At 38.4% G+C, this 20,861-nt stretch overlaps 1 protein-coding gene and 1 pseudogene across 4 annotated transcripts; both read left to right on the forward strand.

The window, feature by feature from the left end:
* The first annotated feature begins 401 nt into the window (after positions 1-401).
* Positions 402-12,700, forward strand: slc2a11a (solute carrier family 2 member 11a). Of its 4 annotated transcripts, none has more exons than XM_039611984.1 (13): positions 402-434; positions 2,272-2,346; positions 2,630-2,728; positions 3,258-3,418; positions 4,860-4,984; positions 5,131-5,260; positions 5,377-5,525; positions 5,670-5,857; positions 6,401-6,511; positions 8,038-8,139; positions 9,741-9,816; positions 10,148-10,275; positions 11,637-12,699. In XM_039611984.1, the coding sequence occupies exons 2-13, from the start codon at positions 2,323-2,325 to the stop codon at positions 11,853-11,855; spliced, it is 1,512 nt and encodes a 503-aa protein (XP_039467918.1). In that variant the 5' UTR covers positions 402-434; positions 2,272-2,322; the 3' UTR covers positions 11,856-12,699. The 4 variants fall into 4 exon arrangements, with proteins under 4 accessions (XP_039467918.1, XP_031613367.1, XP_039467919.1 ...); XM_031757507.2 differs by lacking the exon at positions 402-434 and adding an exon at positions 870-888; XM_039611985.1 differs by lacking the exon at positions 402-434 and adding an exon at positions 1,355-1,373.
* Positions 12,701-12,991: 291 nt separating this feature from the next.
* Positions 12,992-19,868, forward strand: LOC116334163 (annotated as a pseudogene).
* The last annotated feature ends 993 nt before the right edge of the window (positions 19,869-20,861 follow it).

Raw genomic sequence — 20,861 nt, forward strand, 5'->3', positions numbered from 1 at the left:
TAACCACACTTGCTAAACGTGAACATTATATTTCCTCACTTGGAAAAAAAAAAAGAAGCATCACCTTGCTCCAACACATTTTGGTAGCATTACACCAATATCAGTATGACTGTAATGATGATGTATTTTCCTTGAAATGTAAATATACACATTAGAGACTAAATATATATAGACACCTGTAAAACTGCTAAACCCCTGCAGCTGCAGTTTCCTTTGCAATGCCATCAAAGAACAGCAGCAACATATCAAACCAGCTCCATCTGCTGGACATGAACAGCAAGTTTATGGAGACGGACACTTTTAATAATAATACTTTTATTAAAAAATATTTTTTAAATATATAATACAAAATATAATATATAAACTATATCAACAATTCAGTGTGAAGAGACAAAATATCGACTTAACCAGGAAAGCAACATCTTCAGATTCATGTAAGTAATGCGAGCGCCTGCAAAGGAAGCTATGAAATGTTATCTAATTAACTGATAATAATAATTGATAATGGTTATTTGCTTATCTGAATCGATTTCATTAAAAGCTTTGCATTGTATTTACGTAACAAACATATTTTTTGAGTGTACTGAGATGAGTTCTAGATCGCTCGTTCTGTTTGCAGATGTTTTATTCCAATTTGAGATATTGATGTGTATCTTTTCGTGCAAATAGGTACTTTTTATGTAGTAGAATTTATCAGGAGTAGGGGAGACCGGGGATAGTTGTATCGTGGGTCAGTTGTAACACTTCCAATTTCTCCAATCAGGGCTAAGTTTCAAATGATGTGATTCATCCTGTGCATGCTAGTTCTGCTATCACATGTGAAAAATCCGCACATTTTGTCAAACACAGACAATTTAACACGAAAAAAAGTAATTTGTATGCCAAAAAGTAAGTTTTTCTACTTTATTTCAATTTCTAATAGCATTATGTGCTTTGCAGTTAAACTCATCAAACTTAAATTATGTTATTTGTATGTCTATATATTCTGTGTAGGTCTTTAGTGCTAATGTTTTAGCCGTTGGCTGTAATGTTAGCTAGTTCATGGCTATAGGAGTCTGGGTCAGTTGTAACAGCAACAGTCTGGGTTAGTTGTAACAATAATGCAGATGTTACAACTTACCACACTATTACTTTAACTTATATTAAACAAGTTGGGGCAACGACATCAGCAGAGAGAGGTTCACTGGTCGCTTTTGTATATGTGGTTAATGCCATTGGCAACACAACCACTGTTTGTGTTCCCACACATACATTATGGAGACCACTGTGTCAGAGATGGACCAGTAGGAAGTATTGGTAGTGGAAATAAATCAGGATGGGTGCAAGAAACAGATTTCCTCATCTTTCTGAAGCACTTTGCAAACCACACCAAGGTAAGCCATGATAAAAAGTAATGGAATTGCGATGCTGGTGCACAACTACATTTTTTCAGCTTCATTGTTATGTTCAAAATTGGTGCAAGAGTTGTAGGTTATAATGCCCACTGAGCCAATGAGGCCAAACTCAAGGAAGACCAACCAAAATTAATGAAATATTTAGTTGCAGAAAATTCCATAATTTGTCTTTTTTGGGGGGTTGGAATATGTTCAAAAGCTAGATTTCTGCATTCTGTCACACACACACATAGCTACATAAATGGCTCTAAGTGCATTCATGTGTTGAATAAACAAAGATTACATGTTAATGTTTTGTCAGTACCCTTATTTCATTGTGTTACATTTCACCCCAGGACATGTTACAACTAACCCAGACTATGGGGTTAATTGTAACATTTCACTCTTTGTGTTTGAGACCATACCATGCAATGGGTAATTGTGCTGCAGAGAAAATAGCTGCACTATTTAATAGCAGAGACATGTAAATACTTTGCATTACATTTTGAATCCGCTACCTCAAAAGAGCTCCAATTTACAGACAGAAATGTCAAAAATGTTACAACTATCCCCGGTCTCCCCTACCTCCTTGTACTCCTCTATGGTTGGGCAGCTTCACTGATTTCATTTCTGTTGCTCTTAATTACTGACTGACAGCACCAGGTGACATTAATTCTTATCACACTCGCACACTGGCAAGATGGTAAATTATTACAGTGGCATTTGAAAAGATCTGGTAATACATCAGCTCAGTGATCTATTTGGCCGTGTGTGTGCGTCAACCTGCTGATTGCAAAACTGCAGCCAATCAGGCCACCGCAAGCGCTCTGCAGGCGCGTGCTTGACCTTGTGCGTACAGGATTATTTGATGGGGGACTGACGTCTGGTTTGTTTTCAGACTTGATCGTGCCACTTCTTTTTAGCATTTTACCACCTCCTTTGATCAACAATGTCGCATGCTGGTGCACAAAAGGTAATTGAGCAAATTTGGCTTTTTTTTGTAAATCGTCTGTTTTGGAGTTTAAACTTCCTTTGCTGTGTTTGTAGAAGCTTTATGCAGATGTGCAGTATGGCTATATTACTTGGTAGCTGTTTAGGTGATACACCTTGCAGGGTAATGTGACAGGCTTTAGTTTTTAAATATGATTTTACTACATTTCTAACGCACATATTTTTTTTCCAAGACAATGTAACAACAAAACAAAACAGCTGTGATTTATCTGTCTGTCTGTCTGTCTGTCTGTTTATTTTAACAGGGCAGTCCTCTGACACTGGTGCTGATGGTTGCTTCTGCATCCATTGGAGGGACTCTTCAGTATGGATATAACCTTGCAATAATGAATGCTCCCACAACCGTAAGTTTTTGTATTTTAAATGATTTCCTGCTATTACTTTATAGTGATACACATACATGTGAGTACATATGCTTTATAAAAGAGTTGGCAAGGGTCATGCACACAGTACATGTACTTAGCTACTTATGAAAACTGTTGCCTGTTATTTCACATTTGGGTCACAGTGTAATTTGGCAAAAACAAGAATTGGGTTACTTGTGCCTGTGATTAGTCATTCTTATTGTATTGCTTTCAGTTTTTTTAGAAACTGATTCTGGATGCCGTGTTATGTTTTGCCGAGCAGCTGCACTGATTAAAGAGCACAAACTTTACCCAGAAGCAAACAATTCTGCAACCTTTTGATAATTCACAATAACACTGACACATGCTTCCTGATGTGGATTCATAAAATATAATATTTAACGTTTCTTTGTTGAGAAGATCAATAATAAAAACTGGCTAAAGGAGCTACAGTGTGGCTCACTTCCAAATGTAAACAGATGTAATAAAAGTGGTAATAAGTGCTGGCCTGTCTCTTCTTCTCTCACAGTTTATCCAAACTTTTATCAATGAAACATTCTTGGAGCGATGGGACGTCCAGTTGGAGGAATACCAGGTGACGTTAGTCTGGACAATCATTGTCTCCATCTTCTCGTTGGGGGGGTTTGCTGGAGCTCTTATTGCAGGACCTATGACCATACGCTTTGGGAGGTAATGTAGCATGCACGTGTAAATGTGTAAAAGCGCATGTGCACAAGGTTAAAAACTGAGACTTCAATGTGCAAAGAAGAAATGATCAACCTGCTGTCCGAATGGGAGATCATTCATTTACTTTCCTCCATCGCGTGTAAATACTGCTCTGCAAAAGTCTTGCACCACTACTCATTTCTTTATACTGTGCTAGGAAAATAGAAAGTATGTGCAGTGTGCAAACATATGTGAAAATACTGCATATACAAAATTGAACAATTCCAATGAGTTTGAAAGTCAGTATTTGGAATGACCCCCTTTACTCTTCAACACACTCTGAACTGTGTTAAGCAGCTTTTTTTTTCTTGTAATTTCTTTAAGTAGTCTTCAAGAATCGTTCTCCAGGCTTCTTGAAGGTATTCAGAACTCTTGTTGGATGTTAGCTGCCTTTTGTTTTTTTCTCTGTCAAGATGAAGAGACTTTCAGTTTTTCTCTTCCACTTGTCCAGTTTGCTCAAATTTTTTAAGGACACCGTGCACACCATGCCGAAAATTGCAAAATTTTCAGCTATTATTTTTATTAGTCCTTTATTTATCCAGGTAAAAATCTCATTGAGATTAAAAGCTGTATTGGTTGTGGTTTTTACACATATAAACACATAAATAAGATGGAACCAGCCCAAGGAGAGATTTATAGATAAAGATCAAGCAATGGGAGAGTCTGCGAATATGCAAAGATGGACATTTAGCAGCAGCATACAAAGAACAATGATGTACACGATTTCCATAGCCAGTAATAATTATCACCTTGGTGGTGCAAAAATACTATTTTATGCTTTCAAACTGTGCTATCTTTCACATTTTCATATATTCAATTAAAGAAACGGAGACAAATTATGTGCTTTACAACAGGTTGCTTATAACAAAAATCTGAAAGATACTAAAACTGGTTCATTTGTTTTGTTGTCTGTTGTGCTTAAACACAGCACTGTTTCATTAGGTGCCTTTTTCATGGGTCAGTGTTAAGTGGCTCAGGTACAAGGACTGGACTGAAAATGAGTGAAAAAGTAGCCAAAGAAATGGCAAAAAGTTACAAGAAGTCTAGATCCTTGGAAACTAAATATAAAGAAAGGAGAGTTGTCCCAAGACTTTTGCACAACACTGCATATTTATATAATGACTTGAGTTTTGATTTTCTTTTATACTCGTGTTGATTATGATTGATTACTGCACCTTTACTGTGGTGCTTTTAAATAATGAAGCTGTTTTTTTTCTTGTGTCCACAAAACTAAAAGTCTAACAATGTTCAAGTCTTCCTGGCTTCATCTGTGGCACTCAACCACAGCTCTAGAACAAATTTTCCTGCGTAGTGGTCTTGTAATATGACGTAACATCTCATCCATCAATCTGTAAAAAAAAAATAATAATAATTAAAAATAACAGTTCTCATTTCTCTCCCGAAGGAAGAAGTGCCTGCTGCTGAACAACATTTTTCTCATGACTGCTGCACTCTTAGCATTGACGAGTAGAACCGCCAGATCTTTTGAGATGATCATGATCTCACGTGTCCTGGTTGGAATAAATGCCGGTATGTTAGTACAACATATAAGTAATATGTATGCAAACAAGTAAACTCAGATATCCTTACCATAACAGAGCAATGCAAGCAAAATATAATATAATAAAAATAACTATTCAAGAAACACTCCTACAAAGGAAATGATCATTCTACAGGTATCAGCATGAATGTGCAGCCCATGTATTTTGGAGAAAGTGCACCAAAGCACTTAAGAGGAGCTGTCTCTTTGTCATCAGCTGTGTTTACAGCATTCGGTGTCGTGTTAGGACAGGTGGTCGGACTCAGGTTTGTTCATCATGCGGCTTATAATTGTCCATATACTCTATAATCTGTTGACAAAGAAATGTGTTAAGTAGATTTCACAGATATCCACAGTAACACTCTGGATTATTTATTTAAAGAGAGATTTTGGGCAGTGAGCCGTGTTGGCAGTACCTTCTTGCCAGTAATGCCATTCCTGGACTCATTCAGCTCTTGACCCTGCCATGGTTCCCAGAGAGTCCCAGATATCTGCTCATTGATAGAGGAGACAAGGAGGCTTGTATTAATGGTGCGTACTGTATTATGTCAACCACTAGTGAACAGTACATCACCCCCTACCACTGTCAGCTCAGGACATTTTTCATATAAAAAACATATTTCAGACAGAAATCATTATCATTAGTTAATTTTATTTTTTGATTTTCATGTTCAGCTCTGAGACGCCTGCGAGGCTGTGAGGTCCAGAGTAGCGAGCTGGATGAGATCCTGCAGGAACAGGCTGAAACCAAAGGAATGAGGGCGAGCCACCCCTGGGAGCTTTTTACTGATCGCTCTGTACGCTGGCAGCTCATCTCTGTCATGATCATTAGCAGTGCCATGCAGCTCTGTGGCAATGACTCGGTAAGAAGAAATTTCATCCGTGCTGTGATCTGAGAGATGTTTTGTGTGTGTTCTGGCTGTGAGGGTGTGTCGGGATCGCTGTAACTTATCCTGAAATGCATCAGATGTTTGTTTGGCCACAGGTTCATTCGAAAGTTGATCAGAAATTTGAGATGATGGATGGGTTTCTTAGTGTTTCTGCATGTCACATTAATTATGTACGCTGGTGATTAAGTATCAGGCCTCACTGTACTGCTCAATGAATAGTGTGTGATGCCTGTTGTTTTGCCTAAAGGGCATGGTTATTTTATATTATTGCCCAGCATGGGAACCTTCATACCACACATACAGACTAAATTTGAGAGCTACAAGTTTGTCATCAGAAAGTGCTGACTACATGATCATGTGTTTCAAGGCTTTTACCCACATGCTTGAGGTTTTAGAGAGGGCAGTGGGTATTAACACAATTACCTTTGTACAAATACTGCCTTAATCAGCTTATTAAACACTTGTAAAAGCGAATGATGGTTTTCAGTGACCTCACATCTTCTGTTTTTCTTGCAGATTTACTTCTATGCATCATATGTGTTTAAAGAGGCTGGAATATCAGATGACAAAATCCAGTATGCTACAGTCGGCACCGGGACATGTGAATTCACAGCCTGTATAATGTGTGTAAGTACCCAAAATTAAAGCTCACATTATGTAACCAGCTACATCCAAAGAGAGACTGTTTGCATTGTTTTTAAAGCTGTACTGAAGGCTGCAGGATAAGGACGAAAATAACCCCTACCTAGTGTATATGCAGTCGGTAAGTGGGAACACTTACATGGCCTTGCATAAATGTGATACAGCAATCATTTCAGCAGGGTGCAGAACATTCTGCATAGCTACTAAGTCTGTAAAAAATTGATTTCATTGCTAAAGATTCATTAAAAACCTTTTTTTCTGGGTATTTCTGAATCTTTCTGTGGATACAAAAATACCAAGTTAAAGTAGCAATTCTGTAATAATATGGAGTGCCTCTCCGGTGGGGGACAGAGCCATTGCATGCAGGGAAAATAAACACAGAAGCATTAGCTGATGCTCCCTTTAGTTAACTAAAAAATAAAACTTTAATCCTTAATAATTGACAAAAATTAGAAAAAAAAAAACTTAATTAAACCTTTCCTGCTTCCCTAGGAATTAAGAGAGTAAGTAGCAGTCAGGTACTGCTATTTAAATAGACTTGATTAATGGATCATCAGCACGTGTTGTCTTCTATAAAAGCAGAAGTTTTCTGGTTTGGCCCCATACATACCCCGTACAGGGCAAAATCTACAACAGAATGACTTGAAAAGAGAATAAACAAGGTGTTGTTCATACATCAACCTGACTGAAATAGTGTGGCAGTACCTTAAGAGAGCTGTGCACAAACAAATGCCTGCACGTTTCAATGAACTGAAGCAACATTGTAAAGAATTGTGGGCTAAAATTCCTGCACAACAGAAGACTGAACATAAGAATGAAAGACTGATGAAGTTATACAGAAAAGGAATATTTTAAGTGATTTCTGCTAAAGTGGTCCTACAGAATTATGGGGTTTATCTTGTTTGTTTGTCTGTTTAAATGTAAAAAGTTTTTATACAAGTGCATTGACCTTCAAAGCATTAACAAGATTTTAATAGGTTAATGAAAAAAGCAAAGAAGCAAACACAAGTTTGAAGGTGTTTTCATGTAATGGTATTGTAATACCATTATTGTAGTTTGTGTAATGAACTTTAGGGGTCCTAGTAGACAGGTTCTGATTCCTTCAGAAAAAGCTGGATAGTTGTTTGTATTTTCTCATATCTTAAGTTAACTGACTGACTTCTGTTAACCTATTTATCTAATTCATTTCAAAGACGCGGATAAAGTTATTTACTTGCAGCATCAGCCTTCCCAACTTAAAAAGAAGCTGCCCATTTTGACTACAAATACATTAACTGTTTATAAATACACAAGACAGAGGTGGGCTTACCTTTAAACAAAGTATTTAACAGCCATATTCTGAGTATGTTTACTCCACTTTGCTTTCCTCAAAAACTAATACTAATAAAATAAAAATACTTTGATTTCACTCAGTGATTCTTTCTCCTGCATGTTGGTTACCTAACTCTCGTGTCTGAGTCCGCATTTGACACAATAAGAACAGAGTCTGATGCATATTTCGATTCTCTTAGAACCTGCTGGTAGAGCGCAAAGGTCGGAGGTTCATGCTGGCAGGAGGCTTCACCCTCATGACCTTCTGGGCTGTCGTCTTCACGATTGCTCTGTCGTTTGAGGTAATCAGCTTACTTAACAATTTACTACAACATGAATTAATCTGGACTAATGTGAACATCAGACCATTTATGTGATATATATATAAAAAAAACACCCAGCATGCCCCTACGGGCGGTTTATCCTTCAAGCTCGGGTCCTCTACCAGAGGCCTGGGAGCTTGAGGGTCCTGCACAGTATCTTAGCTGTTCCCAGGACTGCGCTCTTCTGGACAGAGATCTCCGATGTTGTTCCTGGGAACTGCTGGAGCCACTCGCCTAGCTTGGGAATCACCGCACCTAGTGCTCCGATTACCACGGGGACCACCGTTACCTTCACCCTCCACATCCTCTCGAGCTCTTCTCTGAGCCCTTGGTATTTCTCCAGCTTCTCGTGTTCCTTCTTTCTGATATTGCTGTCATTCGGAACCGGTACATCGATCACTACGGCCGTCTTCTTCTGTTTGTCTACCACCACTATGTCCAGTTGGTTAGCCACCACCATTTTGTCCGTCTGTATCTGGAAGTCCCACAGGATCTTAGCTCGGTCATTCTCCACCACCCTTGGGGGCGTCTCCCATTTTGACCTCGGAACTTCCTGGCCATACTCTGCACAGATGTTTTTGTATACTATGCCGGCCACTTGGTTATGGCGTTCCATGTATGCCCTGCCTGCTAGCATCTTGCACCCTGCTGTTATGTGCTGGATTGTCTCAGGGGCATCTTTACACAGCCTGCACCTGGGGTCTTGCCTGGTGTGATAGACCCCAGCCTCTATGGATCTTGTACTCAGAGCTTGTTCTTGTGCTGCCATGATTAGTGCCTCTGTGCTGTCTTTCAGTCCAGCTTTGTCCAGCCACTGGTAGGATTTCTGGATATCAGCCACCTCCTCTATCTGCCGGTGGTACATACCGTGTACCACCGTGTATATACACCACCGTGTATCTATCTATATATATATATATATATATATATATATATATATATATATATATATATATATATATATATATATATATATATATATATATATATATATATATATATATATATATATATATATATATATATATATATATATATATATATATATATATATACACACACACACACACACACACATATATATATATATGTATGTATGTATGTGTATATATATATATATACACATACATACATACACAACGTTGAATTTAGTTGTTATCATAGGACTCTTTGCTTAGAGGCAGAGATCACCTGTACTGTCATCAAACCAGGTTTCCCCAGACTGACCAAAGCAACTAAAGCCATCCTATTAGTTCTTTATAGTGTCTGTATTTTATTAAGGATTATGATTATTTTGTATGAGCTTTAACCAGCGGTAAAGTACTAAGACACGTCAGTGTCACAATCGAACCACTGGGAGGCATTGTGAGCTAGCACTCAGGCACATGTTGATATGTAACTAGAGAGAAGAGAAATACATAGTGGACAAAGAGTAGAGGGGAAAAGTAGGAATTGATGTGACATGTTTGGGATTTAAAGTTTTTACAGACTTCTCTTGTCACAACTCTATGGTCTCTACCAGATATAACAATGTTCTTGACTATGAGTTGCTCACTGCTTTCCTCCCCACATGCACACAGCACCATATAACCTGGATGTCGTACCTGAGCATGGCCTGTGTCTACACCTATATTCTCAGCTTTGGCATGGGACCAGGTAAGTCTTTTACCAGGATTTTACATGTGACAGATTCAAAATGTTTCAGCACTCAAACATGCATTTGAAGCAAAATGTTTTACTATCTACACATTTTACTTATTTAGATCAACATATTTACTAAATTTTATCAGTTTTCAGTATCTTACTTGGTTAGCTACTCCTTTGTTCATCTCCACAACTTAAGTAAAATGACGACGCACTGTATCACTTTAAACTCTGATACAGTGCAGAGTACTGCTGGAGTGTGTCAAAGTGTGATACAGCTGTTATATTGATATATCTAACCAGTACGGTTTCGTTTTCTCTCAATTTGTTTGTTTTTTCTCAGCTGGAGTGACTGGCATTCTTCCCACAGAGATCTTCAATCAGGCAGCTCGGCCGGCAGCCTACATGATTGCTGGCTCCATGATGTGGCTCAACCTGTTCGTCGTTGGAATGATCTTCCCATTTTTAGTAGTCAGTCTGTTGCTACATCCATACTTTAGTCAGCATCTGTCCATCTGTCCATGCATCCATCCAATTAGCAAACCTGCAGTGAGGAGAAATAACCACAAGAGTGGTGTTCATATGCCAATAATATTATTACTAAGACAATACTGGAGCACTGTATAAAGCACTTTTCATGTTATCATGTTATTGAATAGTGGAAATGACTTGATGGCACAAAGTTAGGTTAGTTTTCAGTGTGGTGCTTGGTATTCGCTTGCTCTCTGAATAGTGTCCCAGCTGTACCACTACAGAAAACAGAAAAGAAAAAGAAAACAAAAGCCATGGCCATGTGGGAAAACCAAGATGCCAAATGAGACAGTAGCACTCCTCCAACATTACGATTATATATCACTTGTGCTAAAATGCTGACTATTAGATAGCTTACCATCTTAATATTGGTGCTGGTGAGAACACAAATTTAGGAGCAGCATTTTTGGAGTTCAACTCACAATAGGTACTAACAGTCATGATGCATCAGTATATCAATATACAGGCCCTATAAGTGTACTACTAAAGTACAAAAGAACCCTCTTTTAATATTTCTTTTAGTATATGGCTTGAAAATATGTATAACTGTAAAATATCAAAATACAGCTTTCTTAGTGGATGGGTGAAAAAAATCACCTGAAACTTAAGGTGATTCCTCTACATGTCCTTCACTACACCCATTCAACATCCTTTTCCCAGAATATCCACTATCCCTCCTCTGCACATGTCCACACACAAGCAACACAAGCATTGCCTCAACCGGAACTGTCCCTGTGATATATTTATTTCTATTCCCGTCCATTCTCATCATTCCCAGTGGAAGATTTCTGAAAAGCTGTGCCTCATCCGTTTTTGTCAGTGCCACTTTCTCCAGGATACACCGTGGCTGGTCTCGTTACCATCTTGTAAACCTTCCCTTTCACTGTTGCTGCTATTCTTCTGACACTCACCTCCACTTACTCCAAACTGCCTACACTGTCTTTTTTTTTTTATCTTTCTTGTAAAGTGTCTGTTCCTTTGAATAGTTGACCCCAGGTATTTAAATTTATAAAACTTGTCGTCATAGGTGATTTGGTGTATGCCCTTCCTGATGCTGCCCCCTCTATTTATCCAGGGTTGTGACTGGCACTAGAAATAAATTGGCTGTTGCCCCCTGTGGCGAGTTAAAGCGGAAGAAACACCACTAAGCTTGAACCTCTTTTTTTTTTTTTAAATGATGAATGTACTTAGCCAAAGACAGCTTATTTCTAACAATGATAAAGTAAATACACAGAATTTTTAATGTAGGTTTTAGTGTTTGATAAACGTATGACTGATAACATTTTGTTTTCCCTTCACAGAGCGGGCTGCGTGAGTACTGCTTTGTGCCTTTTGCAGCGATCTGCCTGTTGTCTGCACTGTATGTTGGCCTTTTTCTGCCTGAGACCAAGGGGAAGTCTCTGTCAGTCATCATGCATGAATTTCACAGGCTCAATTTCAAAGGCCAGGAAAACCATTTTGAAGCTCAAACCAAACCTCAGTATCAGCTGGGCGAAGTGTGTCTTTCCACAGCCTTGTAGACAAACATTTTCTCCAGAAACATGCAGTCACACCCAGTGCATGCCTCACTTTGACCTGGTCTGCATCAGCGGGAAGAAGTTTTGTGGTTTGGGAGCAGCTTTCATATCATTGAAACATACATAAATCCCCTTTAAATATTATCTGAAATGTTTTTCCTGTGAGGAAAATGGCAATTTAAAGAATTTATCTTTGACTTTTTCACATTATGCTTTATGTCATTGATTGATGTGAGACAAGTCATTAAAACGACTTTATATTAAGTGTACTGTAATAAGGTATAAATCATCGTTTCCACAGAAAGTCATATTTTTGTTATTAGACAGAGCTGGAGACCTAAGACCTGTTTCAGCAAATTAAACAAAATGCATTTTTAAGATGTTTTGTTGTTTCTTATTATTAATAAATAAAAACAGAGATGATGACAAAAAAAGGTCACCACACTGACATCCTGAATAAAACCCGTGGTCCTTTCAATTCCTGAAAGTAGACTGCTTCTTACATTATCCTTTCAGCTGGGAGGTGAAATGCATTTTATGCTGAATTTTTATGCTTGTGACACATAGTCCAGAAACACAACAAAGTTATAACAATACACAACAGACCAGACAACTGCAGTACAAGAAGTTAGAGCACTGGAAATATAAATGTGCATCTGGATGAAAACAGAATACAGGAGGAAGAAAATCAAACGATCCAACAATACGAAACACAAAGTGGTGGTAGTGTGTGGTAGAAATGACCACAGTGGTTACTTTTTTCTTCACATAGTTATCATTATTAGTAGTCTGACTGTCTATACTTTGAACTTTGTTAAAGACTGCACAACACTTTATATTAAAGAAAAGGAAGAAATAAAGGCTATTCCAACTATTCCAACTGGCTTCCTGCTGATTTGAATGTAATCAACATTGTGATGTATAACCATATTTAAAGAGAGAGACATGAGCAAGGCAAGGACAGCAAAGTTTACCTGTTTAATGCTTGCTTGGCTAGTTTTATTTTAACTTCAAAAAATATCATGACATTTTAGTTTCATGTCTGTATCTATTAAATAAGGCACAGCTGTAACAGCAGCAGGGAGTGACTGTTTGGCTGTTCATAATGATTAAATACAATTTATGGACATCTTCACTGTATGCCTGATGTCCACTTCATATGTCAGCTGCAGTACTGGAGGTTTTACCTGCTGTCGCTGGTGCTGGGAATCGGTGGATCTTTTCAATATGGGATCCATGTGTCTCTCATCGCTTCTCCGGCAGTGGTAAGATGCCCGTTAGTTACACAATTTACACATAAAGTATGTTCACGCTCAGTATTATTGTGTATCTCACTGTAATGAAGTTTGCTATGGTGAAAGATTGTGTCCTCACAGTAGTGCTATATTAAAGTCTTCACCTGCCAGTAAGCTATTCAAACTTTTTGTCGTGACATTTGATGGCACATAAAGGTTATTTGCCTCCAATGTGATATTCAGTAGAAAAGAGTCTGTGACTTGCTGATTTCTGGTCCCTGTTGCCTGTAATTTACAATAACAGTAGTGATATTATTTACTCACTATGCAGTTTGCTTTCAGCATCAGATTGTCATGAAACGTGAAAGCCAGAAAGGAGAAAGAAGAAACATTTAAAAAGTGTTGCTGGTTAAGAAAATGACTTTTTTTTTTTAAGTTATCTTATTTGTATACTAATTCAATTAAAAAAAAAAAAAAAAAAACAAACAGTAATTTTTCTGAAAAACATGACATTAAAAAATGAAAAACAACACAAAGAAGCTTTTATTCAACAGTCCATCCATCCACCCATTTTCCTATTTACTTCACCACTTAATTGTTTGTACATAGGCAGGAGGGAGCTGTTGGAAAACCTAAATGTGGTACACATAAATATTCAAAGAAAGGGGGGAAAAAAATCATATTAGAATATAAAGCTGCTACCTACATTTCCATAAGTTCATTTTTTATCTTGTGGGCACCAATAACTTATTGCACACATACCCATGATGATGTGCATAATATTGATATTGCATAGACTTTTTTCTAAATAACAACTGAACTGATAATTATCCCCATTATAAAAAGATATAAGACTCAAAATATCACCCTATGGGGTGATAACATATGTCAAAATTAAAATGTGAAAATAAGAACAACCAAATTAGAGAATGTCTGAATTTTTTTCTTTTTCTTTAAATTGCCAATTTTGTCAAGTTTGGCTGCTAAAGTTTGCCTATTTAACCTCGCTGACTTTTCTGCAGCACATTCAGAGTTTTGTGAACTACACATGGATGATGAGGTACAACACTCCAGTCCACGAGTCTACCAACCAGCTCATCTGGTCCTTCATCGTGGCTGTTTTAAGTCTGGGATGCTGGGCTGGGGCTGTTCACAGTGGAAGCCTTCCTGTTACCTATGGCCGGTAATCGCACAAGCATTTGTGGTTTATTAACAGCAGGCACTGCCTTTCAAAACACTCTGATCTCTCAGACATTAACAGGAGCTTGGAAAAGGCAGAAAACAGCAGGTCTGGCTCTGTGAAGCTGCAAAAAAGCCACCGTGACGGGCACATATTCAATCTCTGTAAAACTTCAAAATTAGTTTCACACTTTTTTCAACATTTTTGTGCAATCTATAAATAAATTATATTAATCAATCACCACCTCTAGCATCTCTGGACCAGTGCATGATTTATTTATTTTTTTATCAGAATCCAAAATTATTTATAAATAAAATTCAACTAAATTCAACTGAGAGAGACCTCACAGGTTGTGACTACAACTGTAAAACTTCTAAAACTGCATGTGAAGTACTCATGAACAGATGAAATGCAGAAGGAGAAAGGGTTTCCTTGAATCTTACATCAATTAAAATCTTTTGATTTTTTTTCTTCTAATTTTACAGAAAGAAAGCCCTGCTGTTTAACAACATGGTGGCAGTCATCGCTGCATTGCTCATGGTCTTCAGTCGCACAGCAAAGTCTTTTGAGATGATCTTGCTGGGAAGATTTCTCTGTGGATATAATATCGGTATGTTATGTGTATTTTTCATTTAATTACAATGCAGTTTTTCTTCCTCTTCTTTCTTCATATGGTCTTTCTCCACAGGTCTCGGCCTGAGCGTTCACCTCATGTATCTCGGTGAGAGCTCTCCAAAGAAACTCAGGGGTTTCTTGACTCTGACGAGCTCAATCTTCATTGGCTTGGGGAAGGTCGTGGGTCAGATAATTGGCATCAAGTAAGAACTGACCGCTAGAAACATGAAAGCAGAAGTTGACTTGTAACTTTCACTACAAGACAAATGATATTCATGGCAAATGGAGCAGAAAAACAACCTCTTACTCACTCGCTCACTCATTAAGAAGGCCACTTGTAGGTAGAGACATTTCTCTGGCACTTGCCCAGCTAGTTGTTATCTGCCATAATCAATGACTTGTTCCAAATTAAAGTACAACACTTTCTGAAGCTTGAATGCTAATCAGTGGGACTCAAATGATCCCAGCAGTGTAATTCTTTATGAAAGCAGAAGTCCTGCATTTCTTGTTGCTCCTCCTGTTAGTTTTTAACTCGTCTTTTTTTGTTGTTGTTGTTCAGGGAGATCATGGGAACAGATGAAATGTGGCCATATCTCTTAGGTGTTAGTGGTATTCCTGCAATCCTGCAGTTTGTGATGCTGCTTTTCTTCCCGAAGGCCCCTCGGTACCTTTACATTGATAAAGGAGACACTGAAAGGAGCAAAAAAGGTGAGTGGGCACAGTAGAGAAGGGATCTAATTGTTAAATTTTAATACAAATGTAAAAAGAAATTGAAAATTCAAGTTTAGAAGAAGGACGATTAGCCATTGAAAGTACTGAGGGCAGTTTGGGTTCGTATGGGCTGTACATAAAAAATGGACGCAGCTTGAAGCTGAACGTTTTGACCATTCAGCATGCTGCTGTGTTTAAATTCAGACATGACAAGCGAGGATTAGATCTGGCTGAAAACAGAAGGCATGTCGATTGGTCAGTCAGAAAGTAGTCCTTCCCCAAAGCTTTCTCCTCCTTTTTAAAGCAACAGCACAGAGTTTAAACCAACAAGCAGCTGAAATGACACTTAAAATGTATCAAAAAGTGCTTACCAAGACAGTACACCAAACTTCTTTTTGCAACCACAGCATTCACTCCCTGTGGCCATTAGAAGCAATCTAAGTTTTAGGCACACATCTCATTTGAGACCTGGACACTATGTCCACATGACTGATGAAGGTGTCCTCGGATGTCATGCACTAAGACAACAGCAGCACATCATTCAGTCCTGTTAACTGTGAGATGCGTTCTCCACAGATTACAGGGAGTGCAGAATTATTAGGCAAATGAGTATTTTGTCCACATCATCCTCTTCATGCATGTTGTCTTACTCCAAGCTGTATAGGCTCGAAAGCCTACTACCAATTAAGCATATTAGGTGATGTGCATCTCTGTAATGAGAAGGGGTGTGGTCTAATGACATCAACACCCTATATCAGGTATGCATAATTATTAGGCAACTTCCTTTCCTTTGGCAAAATGGGTCAAAAGAAGGACTTGACAGGCTCAGAAAAGTCAAAAATAGTGAGATATCTTGCAGAGGGATGCAGCAGTCTTAAAATTGCAAAGCTTCTGAAGCGTGATCATCGAACAATCAAGCGTTTCATTCAAAATAGTCAACAGGGTCGCAAGAAGCGTGTGGAAAAACCAAGGCGCAAAATAACTGCCCATGAACTGAGAAAAGTCAAGCGTGCAGCTGCCAAGATGCCACTTGCCACCAGTTTGGCCATATTTCAGAGCTGCAACATCACTGGAGTGCCCAAAAGCACAAGGTGTGCAATACTCAGAGACATGGCCAAGGTAAGAAAGGCTGAAAGGCGACCACCACTGAACAAGACACACAAGCTGAAACGTCAAGACTGGGCCAAGAAATATCTCAAGACTGATTTTTCTAAGGTTTTATGGACTGATGAAATGAGAGTGAGTCTTGATGGGCCAGATGGATGGGCCCGTGGCTGGATTGGTAAAGGGCAGAGAGCTCCAGTCCGACTCAGACGCCAGCAAGGTGGAGGTGGAGTACTGGTTTGGGCTGGTATCATCAAAGATGAGCTTGTGGGGCCTTTTCGGGTTGAGGATGGAGTCAAGCTCAACTCCCAGTCCTACTGCCAGTTTCTGGAAGACACCTTCTTCAAGCAGTGGTACAGGAAGAAGTCTGCATCCTTCAAGAAAAACATGATTTTCATGCAGGACAATGCTCCATCACACACGTCCAAGTACTCCACAGCGTGGCTGGCAAGAAAGGGTATAAAAAGAAGAAAAACTAATGACATGGCCTCCTTGTTCACCTGATCTGAACCCCATTGAGAACCTGTGGTCCATCATCAAATGTGAGATTTACAAGGAGGGAAAACAGTACACCTCTCTGAACAGTGTCTGGGAGGCTGTGGTTGCTGCTGCACGCAATGTTGATGGTGAACAGATCAAAACACTGACAGAATCCATGGATGGCAGGCTTTTGAGTGTCCTTGCAAAGAAAGGTGGCTATATTGGTCGCTGATTTGTTTTTGTTTTGTTTTTGAATGTCAGAAATGTATATTTGTGAATGTGGAGATGTTATATTGGTTTCACTGGTAAAAATAAATAATTGAAATGGGTATATATTTGTTTTTTGTTAAATTGCCTAATAATTATGCACAGTAATAGTCACCTGCACACACAGATATCCCCCTAAAATAGCTAAAACTAAAAACAAACTAAAAACTACTTCCAAAAACATTCAGCTTTGATATTAATGAGTTTTTTGGGTTCATTGAGAACATGGTTGTTGTTCAATAATAAAATTATTCCTCAAAAATACAACTTGCCTAATAATTCTGCACTCCCTAGAGCTGTTTTTCCAGCATATTCACTTTGGAGTCAAACTCAACATACTGAACTCAACTTTTTAGGTTCATTGTTAGGTGTGCATTATCCTGCTGAAAGAAGTCCCTGAGAATACTGTTTCGTTGAAGTAAGGTGGGGTTGCTGTAGCTGTGGTGGTTGTAGCTCAGGAGGTACAGCAGGTCATCTACTAATTGGGAGTTTGGTCGTTCAGTTATTTATGGTTTGATCATGCAGGCCTGATTGCTCCAGTCTGCATGCCAAAGTATCCTTGGACAAGATACTAAACCCCCACTTGCTCTCTGATGCGTTCATCATTGAGTGGTCAAATGGAGTAGGAGGTGCTATACAAGAACAAGTCCATTTACCATTTACCAAGAAGTCTCTAACCCGTTTAACACTGAGGGCCACACACAGCCCACTTTGATTTTATGTGTTGGACCAGTGAAACTCTGTGTCAGTGTAAAGAAGTTTAACTACATATTTAAACAATAAAACAACAATGAAGAGCAATTTAATGGTGTAACTGACCACACTAGTAAACCTCAGTAAAGATCTCTTCAATGGCATATTGGATGTAATCCCTGTGCTATTTATGTGTCCAACAGCTTTACAGTGGCTGTGGCAGGAGGACAACTTAAAGATGGAGCTGAACGACATGCAGTTGGAGCGGGAAAGGTCTCAGGGAGAAAAGGCTAAGACTGCTGACTCTGGCCATCCCCTGTGCTGGCGTTCAGTTTTGCGGCATCAATGCTGTATGCTTATGTTTATCCGCTGATACGACAGTTATCAACTTAAATCTGTTCAAAATTGCAGTTTTTAGTTCCCTTTTATCTGTCATCCTCTTGTTCAGCTGTACTTCTACGCCTTTGACATCTTCCGTAAGTCTGGAGTGCCAGAGGACAAGATGCATTACTTGGCCATTGGTATTGGAGCAACAGAGCTCATCGCTATAATGCTATGTGTAAGTAAAGTCGCATAAATTAGACGTTACATCTAAATCGGTCAACTTGGGCACGATTCTGCACATTTTATCATTTGCATAAATAATATAGAAGTAAAGACTAGGAAAGAGGAAAGAACATGCTTGAAACTTTACAAAAACACAATATAAGGTTTCATAAAAAAATAATCAAATATGAAGACTTTTAATAACATTGTTCTCAGTTTTTGTTTATTTGCTGTGCATCAGTCCTTCTTGATCGATCGTGCTGGCAGAAAGAAACTTATGGGCTATGGCTATCTACTGATGGGTATCACCATGTGTGTTCTTACCCTCATGCTGTCAGTCAAGGTAAATACAGTCAGCACATTACCTCTTCTTCTGTTGTATGTTAGAGGATAAATTCCATCAATTGGACTTTTACAGGATCTGAATTCATGGATCCCGTATGTGAACATCGCTCTGATCTTTTGTGTCATTTGCATTTATGGGCTTGGGCCTTGTAAGTTACTCCTTTTTTTACTCAACTCCTATATAAACATTTTCTGCCCCGATACTTGACTGAGCTTCATATCTAAATAGCTTTTTAATGTTTGAATCTTCTTGCAGCTGGAGTGTCTATGGTTCTCCCTGCTGACCTCTTCCTACAAGCCTGGCGTCCTTCTGCTTACGTGGTTAGTGGGACCATCAACTGGCTCGGCATGTTTGTTGTAGGGATGCTGTTTGGCTATATAGTGGTAAGACAGCCACTGTGGATATACCATAATGTATCTCCATCTTTATAAGTGTATTTACTGTATGCCACCCTGCTGTTTATCTAACAGTCTTTTTTTGTGTGTATCCATACAGGATGGACTTGGCCAATTCTCCTTCCTGATTTTTGTGGCTTACTCACTTAGCAGTGCAGCATTTGTTATATATTTTGTCCCAGAGACCAAAGGAAAGACAATGATAGAGATTATGGAGGACTTCAACAGGCTGAATTACAAGAACAGGACAGCTGATACTGAAAATACTGATGTTGCTCTTGAAACTAAATTTTAACTTTTTTTCCTCATGTAAATCACTTGTAAGTCGCCTTTATGCAAACAAGTGCAGTTATTGCTTTTAGCAAAATTCTGATAGGTTACATACACAAAGGGCTGATGCTACATTTGTAAAAATGTCCAATTAAAAATAAAACACGTCCTTAATCCTGGTCTCTGCTTTTATGGTTATTCATATTAAATCATATTATTTTTTATTTTTTTTATTTATTTTTTTTTTAACTGAAATTCTTGAATTATTAGATGAAGAAAATCACCTGGCCCCTTATCAGGTTCAGATTACTTAATGGTACCTGTAGAAAGACTTTGTCTGCAGTATAGGTGCGACGCCCATCCTCACATGCAGTTTGAAGACAAACTCCCACAACAAATGAACATAATAAAACATAACAAAGACATAAAGCTAATATTAGCATGTCAGCTGTTCTCTTATTAGCAAAGGGTCAACACATCAGGTAGATTGGCACGCTTAAGCTACAGCTTTTAACTTTACAAAATAAATAAACAAAGGTGACAGTCATGCCAGAATTTTTCAAATGGACATTTTAAAAGCTCAGTATTTTTTTTTTCCTGACTGACTGTTTAAAACCATCCTTATTTATCTTATAGGGGCATTTCGACAGTTTACCTTGAAACAAGCTGTTACAGCAAGCTTCAAGCCCACTGTCTTCTAATTAGCTTAGCCTCAACAGCAGCAGGCCTAAACAACATCTAGGCGGGACCTCCCAGCTTGAGCTGCAGTGGGATACATATCAAAGAGTAAAAGTCTTAAACCAAGTGTTTACAATAGTCTAAATCCCTAAACTTTTGGTTTTAGCTTTGCTCATTCTGCATGGCTTATCTGTGCATCTGCATTGTATTTTAGTTTTAATGTATTAATTTGTGCCCATGATTCAGCCCTCTTACAGTTAAAATCTAAATAGAGTAATGACACAAAGAGGAAGAATATATTCATACTCCCTTTTCTTCTTAGAGGTCAAACACCCTTATAAAAAACAAACAAAACAAAAAAAACATGACATAAACCCACACTCCATAAATTCAGTAATTTGATTTAAAGTTACCTAGCTGTAGCTTAACTGAGCAACAATGAAATAAATGTTTAGTGAGTTAAATTAAATAACTCTTCATTGGTAGTCC

The sequence above is a fragment of the Oreochromis aureus genome, linkage group 5 (assembly GCF_013358895.1).
Source record: "Oreochromis aureus strain Israel breed Guangdong linkage group 5, ZZ_aureus, whole genome shotgun sequence".
Classification (NCBI taxonomy): Eukaryota; Metazoa; Chordata; class Actinopteri; order Cichliformes; family Cichlidae; genus Oreochromis; species Oreochromis aureus.

Coding starts and splice junctions, on each gene's coding strand:
- slc2a11a (XM_039611984.1), top strand. CDS start 2,323: ATGTCGCATGCTGGTGCACAAAAG. Junction 2,729..3,257: donor TAATGAATGCTCCCACAACC/GTAAGTTTTTGT, acceptor CTTCTCTCACAG/TTTATCCAAACTTTTATCAA. Junction 3,419..4,859: donor ATGACCATACGCTTTGGGAG/GTAATGTAGCAT, acceptor TCTCTCCCGAAG/GAAGAAGTGCCTGCTGCTGA.